At 41.1% G+C, this 13,054-nt stretch overlaps 1 protein-coding gene across 1 annotated transcript; it reads left to right on the top strand.

The window, feature by feature from the left end:
* Positions 1–593: 593 nt before the first annotated feature.
* Positions 594–12,945, top strand: lmnb2 (lamin B2). The gene is made up of 13 exons (XM_076141569.1): positions 594–1,013; positions 4,503–4,639; positions 5,489–5,645; positions 5,930–6,055; positions 6,469–6,567; positions 6,842–6,913; positions 6,996–7,121; positions 7,229–7,449; positions 7,787–8,018; positions 8,271–8,378; positions 8,499–8,618; positions 9,280–9,357; positions 9,764–12,945. The coding sequence occupies exons 1-13, from the start codon at positions 801–803 to the stop codon at positions 9,800–9,802; spliced, it is 1,728 nt and encodes a 575-aa protein (XP_075997684.1). The 5' UTR covers positions 594–800; the 3' UTR covers positions 9,803–12,945.
* The last annotated feature ends 109 nt before the right edge of the window (positions 12,946–13,054 follow it).

Here is a 13,054-nt window from a genome sequence, read left to right as displayed (position 1 = left end):
GCTCGAGTCACTGTCTCATCGTCACAAATGTCCTGTATTATGACTGCATGCTCATTGTAATGTCAAATGCTTACTCAATAAAAATACAAAAAATTTAGATCAGAAATATAGAAGTTGAATTTAAGTTTCTTACAATCTGGACACTTATCAGTACGATTTTCATACCATACCAATACATATTGAAAAATTAGGAATGTGTTAGCATATTCTGGCCAAATATTGGTTGGTTTATTAAAGAGAAATAGATTTTTAGCTTTTTTTATTGTTCAATTAATGAAAATTACTTATAATCACTTGTAGTCATCAGCATATTTCTATGTTGAATCTTGTAGGTTTATATTAAAAAAACATTAAGTGCATTACCAAAAGTTAATTGAAACGTAACTATAAATACATTACATTACATATTATTCAAAAATTTCAAACGTATGAAATGTATAACATTTATGAAAATACAAACAAATAGAATGAAACGACTTGAATTCATCAAATAAAATGATAGATGTTTAATCTTGATAGAAGGGGAAGAAAGAGATTAGGTTTCCCATCATCCATTGCGAGACAGGAAGCGGTCTCTGCTTTTGGCGCGGTCCTGTTCGGCCATCTTGGAACCACACTGGTGTGTTTTAGCAGCACTGGCACATTGTGCGACAGAGGAACCATTCATTGAATTGCATCGCATACTTTTTTGAGAGCAGATATTGTTCTACGACTTGGTTTTTGACGAAAACGACGTGCAGATTTGATTTTAGAGCTCGTTGGCTGGAGAACTATAATTCAGGACCGGTAAAATAACCGTTATGGCGACTATTACTCCAAGCCGCGAAGCGGGCCGATCGGCGGCCTCTACACCGCTCTCCCCAACCCGGATCTCCCGCTTACAAGAGAAACAAGACTTGCAGCACCTGAACGATAGGTTGGCCGTCTATATCGACCGTGTTCGGGCACTGGAGCTGGAGAACGACCGGTTGATGGTCAAAGTGTCTGAAAAGGAGGAGGTGACGACCAGAGAGGTGAGCCTGGAGCAAAATACTATGATCTGTTTGAACTGTCACCAGTATTTGGTCACTGGCCGCCAAGTAACATCTCAAATAAGCTGAAAATCACCTGCCTGTAATGAAAATAACTCAACAAGTCACATTTACGCGTAAAGAACGACCAATCGAAACCGGTAGATGCAAAGAAAAATACATTTACCATACACTGAGTGGCCGCTGCGACCTACGATAGATCACAAACAATCAAATCACGTTGGTTTCGGTAACTCAAGCATAGCAGTTGTCGCATCAGCATACGATGTTGTTAATATGGCCTCTGTGACTGTATTTACAATTGAAATAGAACCAGTGCTTTGAGCGGGTTGTAAAGCGCGCCAAGCGATGTCGACAATCACATTTGTCGGTCATCTAGGATCTTGGTTGTACTACACACGCCGTGACGTCACCATCATAAGGTTCTGTCCGATATTTTGGTCGCAAATGAGTTAAGCGCGTAAACGCAGGCATTGGTTGATGCTTTATGTTCTTATGAGTACTCTTTTAAAAGTGTATGGGCTAAATGTGTGTCTAAAGTTAAATTCTGTAGAAGATGATCGAGAAGGCAAGATAGGCTTTATTTGGGTCGAGGTTTCGGTTCCGATATTCGTTTTGTTTGTGTGAGTGAGGTTTACGCCGACATATCAAAGTTAGAACCGGCACCGGTAACCCCACAAACTCCGGTACCGGAAGGGTGGAGTCACGTCTGACCGAAGGCCATAGGCCGTTTGCTGCTGGAGGGTGCGACACATGTTTTTTAGCTAATACTACAAGAAGAGTTGGGGCTGGGTAGTTGAGACACAAACGTCAAACATAAACACACTACAACACCTAAATGAAACTGATGGAAACAAACTTTCTTTTTCCGTTTTTCTCTCTCCATAGCCCATATCGGCCTATAAACCAGCTACACTTCCTCTCTAAGTAAGCTAATAAGTGCTAAATGTTAGGAATGTCAAGGGGGAGCCATGGGCAACACTCAAACTTCCAAAAGACCAAAACACTCTCAAACTTCCAAAAGACTCAACAAAATCTTTAGACAAACCTGATGCCTTTGCCTGAAAACAATGGCCTATTGCCCCTGTTAGCCTCTCAGCGTTGGTGTGTCAGGAAAAGTTCAGACTAATTCTTCTCATCGCCCTATAAAGTGGGCATCACGGGTGAAACTTTTAACGAACTGGAACTGAGTATGTTTTGACTGTATGATGTTTGTGCTTGAGGGTTTTTAAAAGCTCAAGTTTATATATTTCTCAGCCATTTGAAACCAAGTAATAATAATCGACATGAAAATCAATTGAAATCTCAAAAAACATTGAAATACAAACAAATACAAATAAATGGAACTTTAATGACCATGATACCAAAACCTCAATCTAAAGCTAATGGCTAGAAAATGTAATATTTTGCCCGAAATCCTTAATGCTTAAAGAGTTTGATGGTGCGGGTTCTAAAAAAATTTTTGGCCGTCTTGCCTGTAACACAGTGTCCTGTTGTCAGTATTTCTGTTAGGTCATTTACCAGGTTCTGTCAGATAAACCATGTCTCATCTAAATAATGAATAAGCAAGGTAATATCATTTATTATTTACAAAATGTTTCCGTCACAGTTGCACAGTGCTAATTGAAATATAGCCTGCTGAATTTATCACAACAACGTACTTCACGACAGATTCTCGCCATGTAAAGAAAGCCTGGATTAAGAAGCAATGGACCAAACTAAAAGAGCCTGCTTCATGTAGACATGTGTCCATTCTGAAGTTTTCCATCGCATTGTGATTGGGATCACATTATATTGAATAGAACCGAAATGATTTAGTGTTCTACGGCTCACTCAGTAAGTTTACCTACACTTTAAACTATTGATAATTCTGCCAACAAAAAAATCATGCGATTGTAATCAGCATAAATTGTAGTATGCTTATTAAAGTACAAAGTAAATCAATTTATTCAATCATGTAAACATTTGAAATAAAGCGTGCCACCTCAATGTACAATTTCCTTAATGGTCAGACTTGCCTAGTACTTTGATTACGCAACATGTCTTTGGTTGTCAGATGCTGTAACTGCGCAAAGGCTTTGAATGGTAACTTCACTTTTTATCAGTCAGATGTGTGGTGCCTTGAGATAAAAGAAAAATTGTGTGCTTTATGACCGCCTCCGTGAGACCACAGCAAATATTAATTTAGTTGTGCAGCATCTGTGAGCATACTGGTGTAAAACCCGGAAGTCCCGACCTTTGGTCCAACGACGGAGCCAATGGGAACGGGCAAAGGCCGGTTAAATTTACATTGCCACAGACGCGTGTTTTCTAAGGTTTTCTTTTCCTTTGAACTAGTAGACGTAATTCCACAGTTGTCTTGAAAACGTGTTTTAAAAACATATTTTCTCATTAATCCAGAGGCCGTTCATGCGTATTTTGGCGAGTTCTATTTCTCAGATCCCTTTCTCACCAAGTCAGAGGCATGGTGCGCGTAAAGTTCTCCAAACCCAATTTAGCTGAATGTTTCCTACTTAGTAACCTCTTTTCACCCTATTGAGTAAAGCAAGCCGAAAAGTCTCTACCAGTTGAAATAACGCAGACACGCAAGTATCTCTGAAAAGCCAAAGTCATAACACAAACGGTAAAACCGAGATAAATCAAACGTAGGACGCACAGCACATGCGGGTCTTCCTCTACGGGAAAGAACCTTGAATGTTTAACGCACGGCTGTAGGTAGGACGCACAGCACATGCGGGAACCCCCTCTAAGGGAATGAACCCAGAATTGTCTGCTTCTCTGCCTTAAGTACAGAGTGGGCAGGAGGTCATAAAATTACTTATTCTTTTGCTGGGGATGTGGCTTGCTGGGTGAGAAGCTATGTGTCCTGTCCTGAGTGCTGCTGTCTGCAAATATGTTACAAAACAACTATACAATACAATCTGCATTTCTATAGTAGTCACACATGTAAAATGAAGAGACCTCAGACAGGTCGTCACCAATTGATGGAGGTGTGTGTGGGGTGTTTGAGTGAAAGCAGTCTATGTGTAGTGAGTGAGCGAGTGAGTGTGTGTGCATGTGAGTTTAGTGTGTGTGTGTGTGTGTGTGTGTGTGTGTGTGTGTGTGTGAGACAGACAGAGCCCTTGATGGGCAAAGTGTTAACCGTCTTTGTCTCGAAGTTCAGGTAGTTATCCTCCACTTCTAGTCATATGTATGTTTCTTGGGCCTTCCCTGGTGAGTCTACTGAGTGTTGTGTATTTGGCTCAGACGATTTGGAGCCAGTATCATGAGTGTGAATGTAACCTTCTGTTGACCATACAATTCTTATATTTACAATAAATAGATTATATTTTATGTCTTACACTGGTGTTGATTGAACGACCCACCTACACCACATGCAGAGAATCCTCTAAGAACGTTAAAAAAAAAATCCAGTAGAAGTATTTTCTTGATCCGAAGCTTTCTAATATATCTGTCTGCTTTGCTCTTCAGGTGACAGGCCTGAAGGCTCTGTATGAGGCAGAGCTTGCTGATGCTCGACGTGTTTTGGATGAAACCGCAAGAGAGAGAGCCCGCCTCCAAATTGATTTGGGCAAGGCTCAGGCTGACCTAGATGAAGCCACGCGCAGGTAACGTTAAGCAATATGTCGTATAACACTCCACGGCACTTGACAATGACCTTGCCCACACACTGATGGCAGGGGCATAACATGCACAGAGCCAACTTGCATATGGCGAGTAGTTAGGGGTTAGCAGTGATACTCATGGTGGGGGCACAGCCTGGGAGGTCCCATCATCCCAGCAAATCACATTTGTGGGAGACGAAACATTGGAATTGTTATGGAGATTATGGAGAATTAATTAATTTCCCGAATTTTGTGTCTCCCCCTTAGTCACAACTTTTACCCCTTTTTTTAGTTGAAATAGATCCAAATGACAAACAATATGCAAAGAACAACCTTTATATTGTTCTTTCACTGGGTATTACAATTTCTGACACATCATCAACATGCTGTCCTCATCCAGCGTTTACATTGGGTCCCTTAAACTGGATCTATTGGTGAGGTAACGTATACAAAAGCCAGCCAGACTTGAACATTCCAGTCCAGCATGATAATCAGTTTACACAAAGGGGAGGAAATCCCCCGGGGAACCACACTTGTGTGTCGGGCCCTGTTGCTTTAAGAGCGACCCTGGAGATGAGCGCTCAACCTTTACACCCTGTGCAGCTCTCCACTTCATTGATATCTGTGTGTTCCCACTACTTTGCCGGTTTTGAGAGATGAATGAAAAGCAAAATAATATGTTCAGTATGCTGTTAAAGGGGAAATTATGCAGCATTGCAGAAAAATGGGGTGTTTCTTTGAATTTGCATTTAATTCTATGATCGTGGAATCTCAGAAAGCGTTAATTTGACCTTATGTGTTCATCTGTTTCCTGACTGACCATTTGAAATGTGTCGTTTTATGTTTGTGCAGTGCAAAGAAGAAGGATGGAGATCTTGCAGCAGCTGTTTCCAGGGCTGGGGCTTTAGAAGGACAGCTGAATCAAAGTGAAGCATCTCTCTCTACAGCTCTGAGCCTGAACGCCTCGCTGAACGCTGAACTGGCTGAGGTCAAGAGCCTGCTTGCTAAGGTGACGTCACTAGGAGTATAAAAAAAAAGAAAAGAAAGATCAAAATGTTACATGCTCTATCTACAAGATGTAATCACACTGATATTTTTGAATGTTTTTGGCATGTTTGGAGGTTATTGTAGGGATGGTGCTCGTTGCAAATCTACACACACACACTCACCAGCTATAAGTGTTAAGGCTTTACCTACCGAACAAAACAGCTATCCCACTGCCAGTTGACATCACTCACTCTAAATTTGACATTATTACACGTTAACATTGTTGTGCTGTTATCTGTTGTCCAGGCAGAGGATAGCCATGCTGTTGCTAAACGGCAGTTGGAGGCTGAGACTCTGATGCGTGTCGACTTGGAGAACCGCTGCCAGTCACTAAGTGAAGACCTGGAGTTCAGGAAGAGTATGTTTGATGAGGTAAGGGGGGCATGTTGCACTGAGACCATATCATAATGTGATGTGCTCATCCATAGAGCCTTGTTTCTATTGAAGTACATACTGATGTTAAACCGCAAAAAAGGAAGGAGGGACTGTAAATGTATGAATATGGCTCGCTATGGCTGATTATTCATGGCCGGTCACTGCTTTAAGGGTAATTTAATCTATGATATGATATTTGAAAAAGCAGGTGTTAACTTCTTTGTGGCTCTACATTGTAGGTATGGAAGCTGTTGTCATTCAGTATATAAGTATAATGTACACCGAAGACCAACAGTGATGCAGATAATGTGGCCTTGACAGTCATTAGTGTCGTGCCAGGCAAAGCTGGCCCTTAGTCTGTAAATTGACAAACACTGACAGATTCTGATGTTCCCCCTCCTTGTGGTTAGGAGGTGCGCGAGTCCCGCCGCAGACAAGAGCACAGAATAGTGGAGGTGGACTCTGGAGTGAGACAAGACTTTGAGTTCAAGCTGGCAGAAGCTCTACAGGTATGTTGGACTGATGAGAAATGATGGGAATGTCTGCCATTTCTGTCTCATTCTCAATGTCAAAGATTACATTGTTCATTTGGTTCGATGGATCTTTCGTTAAGTTTAACTTTGTTTGAGGATGTGGTCTGTAGTGTTTGGAGTAGTCGTATAAAATTGTCTATTGGGAGAATAGTATTAACTCTGACCTACCTGTTGCCTATCTCAACTCTAAATATGGTCCTAGGCCTCAATTTGCTCATTTGTAAGTAATCTGACCTCTTGATCCCATCAGGACCTAAGGAGGCAACATGATGAGCAAGTCTCTCTATACAAGGCAGAGCTGGAGCAAACGTTCCAGGCCAAGGTAAGAGACAAACGGTTCTATCCATCGGTTTGTTATTGTCGGTCTCTGTTTCTCACTAATAATCTTGGCCCTTCCCTTTTAGCTGGATAACGCTGTGATGTCATCAGAAATAAATGACAAAGCCGTGAGTACAGCAAGAGAGGAGCTGCAGGAGTCCCGTATGAGAATAGAGAGCCTTGGATATCAGCTGAGCGCCCTGCAGAAACAGGTACTGCACACGGACCGCCTGAACAGAAAAGGCATGGAGATTTGAGTCGTCCTCATTGTTTGATTTACTGTCTGTCTCTCTCTCTCCGTCTGTCTGTGTGTTTGTAGGTGGCAGCCTCAGAAGACCGCATCAGAGAGTTGGAGGAAATCCTGTTGGCAGAGCGAGACAAGCACCGCCGCACGGTTGAAGGGAAAGAACAAGAGATGGCTGAAATGAGAGACAGGATGAACACTCAGCTGACTGAATACCAGGAACTTCTGGATGTGAAGCTCGCTCTTGATATGGAGATCAATGCATACAGGAAGCTCCTGGAAGGAGAAGAGCATAGGTAAAGTACTCACACACACCTTTGAGACATTCGGAATCTTATTGTTCTTTTCATTTACGGGTTTGTCATGAAGCTTGGCCAGACTTTTATGAGCAATCTTTGGATCATAGTAGTTTTTATGAGAGGACAAAAAGGAGGAAGCCGTAGCTCTCTAGTAATCTATGTGCTGCACACACCTCAAACTCTTTCCTTCATGTAAACTTTGGTTAAAGTGTATGAAAAGGCATAGGATCCTTGGACATAGTGCAAAAAATCCAGGTGTAAATCGATGTAAAGCAAATGTGTACTTTGGGAAAATTGTTGACGAACTTGCTGGTAACTTTGTGCTTTTCAATAGACTGAAGCTGTCCCCCAGCCCCTCATCCCGGGTCACTGTGTCCAGAGTGACAGGCTCTTCATCCTCCCGCACCTCTAAGAGGAAGAGGTTGGACGCCAGGGAAGTGCCAGAAGTGGAAATGGGAGAGGAGCAGCTCCTGGTGTCAGAGGAGGCCACAGCCAGTGGAGCAGTGACCATATCACCAACTGATATGGATGGAAATGCTGTCACGCTCAACAATGATACAGAGCAGGTAGGACGTCTTGCATTATTTGACTTAGCCATAGCGTAATGTTTGAAATGGAGGAAGGTACAGAATGACAGAGGTCCACACATGTAGGCCCTAAGTTCTTAAATGCTGAGGCAACATTTGTCATAATATGAATGACTGATTGTGCTACATAGACTATAAGCTTAGAGCTCCTAGACACTGATCTGACTTCGCTCTATCAGGTGGTATTCAGAGATTCTATAGTGGTATTTTAAGCTGAGTTGTGTTTTACAGGACCAGGCTCTGGGCAACTGGAGGTTGAAGAGACAGATTGACCAGGGGGAGGAGGTGGTCTACAAGTTCTCTCCAAAGTTTGTTCTGAAGGCTGGACAGTCGGTCACGGTAAGAAATGAAAATCGTAACCTACAGTCCGTTACTAATTCATGCACACGCAGGCTTTTCATATTACGTAATTACCAATTTTGACCTGGCTGTGTTTGTGTTGAACTGTTGGGTGTGTAGGTGTGGTCTGCAGATGCAGGCGTGGCTCACAGCCCGCCATCTGACCTGCTGTGGAAGAGCCAGGCCTCCTGGGGAACAGGAAATGAGATCGTTACGGCCCTCAACAATTCTGATGGCGAGGTGATAATATATTTGAATGTATTCTCTATCAGATGAATGCTTGTAAAGTAGTGTGAAGTTGGCATCACAGCGGCCTTTATCTGGCTACACTAATTGGACATGCACTCCCCTGTCTGTCTGAAGTAACATGTCCGCCTGGCTCGTGGACTTGGCTGAGCAACGCTGGCTCAGAGGCCACTTAACTCTACTCCACACACTATTAGTTATCAAATAACACATTATTTTGTTAAACATAATGTGCTTATTCATCATGTTTTAAAAGGTGTTATCTTGATTAATGATCCCGTAATGAAACATACTGTTCAGTCATGTTGAGAGGACAGATAGGAGTTTTCCTACCGTAATCTTGGAATCAAAAGACACATTGTAAGATTGAAGAGTGTTCAAACACTGTAAATGATCCTAAACTCTTCATGAAATTGATGTTTCTCATACACCCTATATGCCCTATATACTAATACAGATTTTGTAAAGGTGCTATTCAGATCTGTAACTGTCAACAGCTACTTTGTTTCTTATAACTTTCTTTGTGTTCATTAACTTTGTATGCAGTTGAGTGTGTTTGTAACCGTTCTCTTTCGGAACATTTCTAAAGTTGTGGCTACATTTCTATTGGAGTCTCGGTTAAAAAATAATGTGGTATGTCTGCTCTGTCCTAAAGGAGGTGGCTAGAAGAAGTGTGACCAAGACTCAGGTTGAGATGGAGAATGGCGAGGAAGAAGAGGAGGAGGCAGAAACGGTCAGTATACTTACTTTTATAACGATTGCTTTTGTCAATTTCATTTTGGTAGTCTTTCATTTACTCACTCCCTATTAAATGTTCAAAACAAACACAATATACAGAAATAAACAAAGTATTAAGCAACCAGCAATTATGGACAACAATATCTGTTAGAGCTGGGCGATTTTAACAGTCATTGTTGATCAATCAATATAATGAGATAAAATATGTATTTAGGTGAATAAATGTTTCAAATCAACATTATACTGAGTTGGTGTTGAATGATGCCTTGGTTTGGTTGGTTAGATCCAGCTGTGTGCACTGGGCTGCTCTGACATCAGGCCACACAGCATTCGGCCGGCAACAAGTGTGGCTAACCGCAGATCTGCCCTCTGACCTCTGCTTGTGTTTCTGTGTCCTACAGGGCAAGAAGATAACCTCCAGAGAGTGTGCCATCATGTGAAGCCCTTAGGTTTAATCCAAGGCTTTGACTTCACACTTTTCTCTCTACAGCCACTCAGATATCTTCCAGTTTATCACCCAATTTAGCCGTTTTTCATTGCTCAAGACAATATCAGGCATTTTTGGACAACTTTCAAAAGAATTATTTTTACTGCTTTGCTCAACGCTGGAACTGATTAACATTAACTAACTTGACTTATGGATAGTGCTTATACTTACAGTTCAAACATCTATGGATCACACTAGTTGATGCTCAGCTGAAAGTCCTCGACTATTCATGAAGATGTCCTGATGGATAGCTAACAGTTCAATGTCGTGCCTGTCTAGACGGGCACTGAACAAACTTATTATCCGGCAAGTTTGTATTGGCCCACAAAGGAAATCTTTACCGTTTTCTTTCCTTTAAATTTCTCGGGCTGGTTCACCTAAATGGATTTGCCCCACTGAAAAAATAAATGTTAGCATTCCTGTAGCTGTGTTCCTTTCAAGAGTCTCTGGAAAGTCTGTTGATATTGGGGTGTTTCATTTTCAATTTATAAGTTTTTGTTTTTGATTTTGGGACGTCTCCAGCTAGACATTAGCTAACAGCTGACTGTGTACTGCTAGATTTCAGAGCTTAGGCCAGTCGCAAATAATGCCTCTTTAAATTATCTGTTGTTTCAATCCTGATTCACGCCCAAACCTTTACTCTCTGTTTCTCCATATCATAGTCTTCCTATTTTAGAGTTTATCATTTATAGCTAAGAAATTATGAAAAGGTCCTTGTGTATTGGCCCTCAGCATGAGTCCAGGTGTCTGGCAGGACGGAATGAAGTGAAATCTAAATTTGAGGTTTTCAGACGTGAACTCCTGTCATGCATTGTTCCAGCTTTTCTATGAGGTCTAAGTGGTTCTAGCAGGTGGATAAGCCATTGTTGACTTGGATTCCACAGCAGAGCAAACTGGTTGAATAAGGTTATTGCTAGTTTAGAATAATGACTGAAGGGAAATCCTGTCTGACAGTTTTTGCTAGCATGGGATGGGCTGGCTAATAGGAGACCTTAGGACATGGGCTGTTTTGACTTTGAAAGTTAAAGAGTGCCTGCAGATGCAGTGTGTCATAAGGAAATGATTGTTTACTGAACACTCCAAAGGCCTGAACTGAAGCAATAGGACAGGCCGGGAAAGGCAGAGGGAACGAAACTTGTCACAGGGAGTCACCTGATTTATTAAGATTTTTTTTTTAAAATGTCTTATTCTTTGAATAAAATCAATAATATTATTTGAAGCTTTAACACTGCCAAGTGTGCCAATGAAGTGTGCTCAATTAATACAAAATATAGCTCTAAAACATGACATTACTGGAAACATTTTGTGTTTAAAGGCTCATCTTTGTTTTGGAGTTGTACTCAGTTGTAACATTGATCATCTGACATCTAACATGAGTGTTAAGATAAATGATCATCCACTTCATCTGCATCTGTTGTACAGAGAGTTGGCGCTTTACAATATGCCATTACTGGTGTAAAAGCAACAAGTAACCCTCATTAAGATAAACATGGATACTTATTTTGTCTACAGCAAAAAGTAAATCAACTCTTGAACTGTTCAAGCTCTTTTGCTTGTTATTCCTCTAAAGGGTTTGTTACTGAAATGTTTTTAGAAAGTTGCCCACTTTTCCAGACCACTTCCATTTCCTACACACTCCGTTTCATATATATATATATATATATATATATATATATATATATATATAGTTGTGTGCACAGACACTTGCACATGTGTGTAGGAGGAACATTCACAACGTTTAATACTTTGATGATTTCAACTAGAACTGGCCCATTTCTCTGCATGTATTGTCGGCGTTTTCAAACTCGTAGTCTACAAACCCGTGTAATTTTACCCGTGTGAAATCACAGGGTATTTTACATTTTTTGTTTGGCTCTGCTATGTAGTCACTCGCAGAATGAAGGAGCAGATGCCAAATGTGTCAAATCAAGGAACACACTGGAATGTTTTGTTCAAATCAGCTTACGGAATGACGGTACTGATTCTTCCCTATCACTATGTATTGAATTGCATATAGCTTAAAGAAAACCGAGCTGACTCAAAACTGTCGGCTAAGGGCTTATGCAATGATGTAAACATCTTTTAGTTAGGCTGTGTTAGATCGGTAGGTTTATCGTCAAAGATGAAACATTAGATTCAACGATGATTAAGAAACACGTTGGCTGTGTTTAAAATAGGGGCAGTGTGGCGTGGAAGCCTACACAGGTTGATTCCAACATGGCCGCCCTGAACACCTTAAGTGGCTGCCATATATAGCTATGATAAAGGCGATGTAGAGGGGTCGTCTAACTCGTACAATAGGACAATGATAAAAGCAATCCGATTGGGTAGTTAACCACGTCAGTCAGAAATGTAAACAAAAACCAACATGACATCGCACCCAGTCTCTGTGTACACCAGGTGCACGCAGTGAAACCAATGTGTGTGTGACGCAGTGGCTGGTGGTAATTCTGTGGCATTACATTTTGTTCCAAAGTAAAAAAACCTGATTTCCTTTTTAAGACAAAATATGACCCAATTTTTAATGTCAAAGAATCACACAGGGCCTTTTGTTGGATTGCAGTGCATCATACTAGCGTTGCTCTTAGTGTGCACACCCCCTGTGTGTTTTACTGGGATACAGATTAAAATTTTTGCGTGTGTATGCTGTGCTTTATATTTCTAGATGTTTCTGTTTTTATAGGATCCATATGTAATCAGTTTGTTTACATGAAATATTTGTTTTTGTGACTGTGTTCAGGACCTCGGGTGATTAAGGTTGGGTGATGATGACCTAATTATTTGTATGGAAAAGCGATACTTGGATGTAAAAGTGTATTTAAAGGTTGTGATGAAACACTACTCGTGTTCTGCTGACAGTTTATAGCTTTCATTTAGCAAATGACAGCAGTGTGTTCTCGATCAACACAGACAAAAACTTTTTAAATTTTGAATTAGATTAGGTCAGTATTAAATGTACTGTGATTTCTGAAAATGGGCTCCATGGCAACACATGGCCAATGGAACAGGAGTTTATTTGGCAAGTGGCGTGGCTGCAACCAGGTTTATTATAGACTACAGTTCTATCAGAGTTCTCTTTGAGACTTTGAAACGGAACACTGAAACACCCAAGTTTTAATCACTATAGCAGAGACCTGTTATTGTATGGGGGGGGGGGGGTATGCCAAATGTCAGTTTCATTTATATTTGTGAAACCTGCAATTGA

This window comes from Genypterus blacodes, unplaced genomic scaffold, assembly GCF_046128005.1.
Source record: "Genypterus blacodes isolate CSIRO-AG114 ecotype Tasmania unplaced genomic scaffold, CSIRO-AGI_Gbla_v1 ptg000019l_1, whole genome shotgun sequence".
Taxonomy (NCBI): Eukaryota; Metazoa; Chordata; class Actinopteri; order Ophidiiformes; family Ophidiidae; genus Genypterus; species Genypterus blacodes.
Note: the sequence above shows the minus strand (reverse complement) of the source record. Positions and strands in the feature narration are given on the sequence as shown.

Bases quoted from the DNA above. Each gene is read 5' to 3' on its own strand.
- lmnb2 (XM_076141569.1), top strand. From the start codon at position 801: ATGGCGACTATTACTCCAAGCCGCGAAGCGGGCCGATCGGCGGCCTCT. The intron at 6,568-6,841 runs GTATGTTGGACT...TGATCCCATCAG, and splicing joins AGCTGGCAGAAGCTCTACAG to GACCTAAGGAGGCAACATGA. The intron at 7,450-7,786 runs GTAAAGTACTCA...GCTTTTCAATAG, and splicing joins CTGGAAGGAGAAGAGCATAG to ACTGAAGCTGTCCCCCAGCC.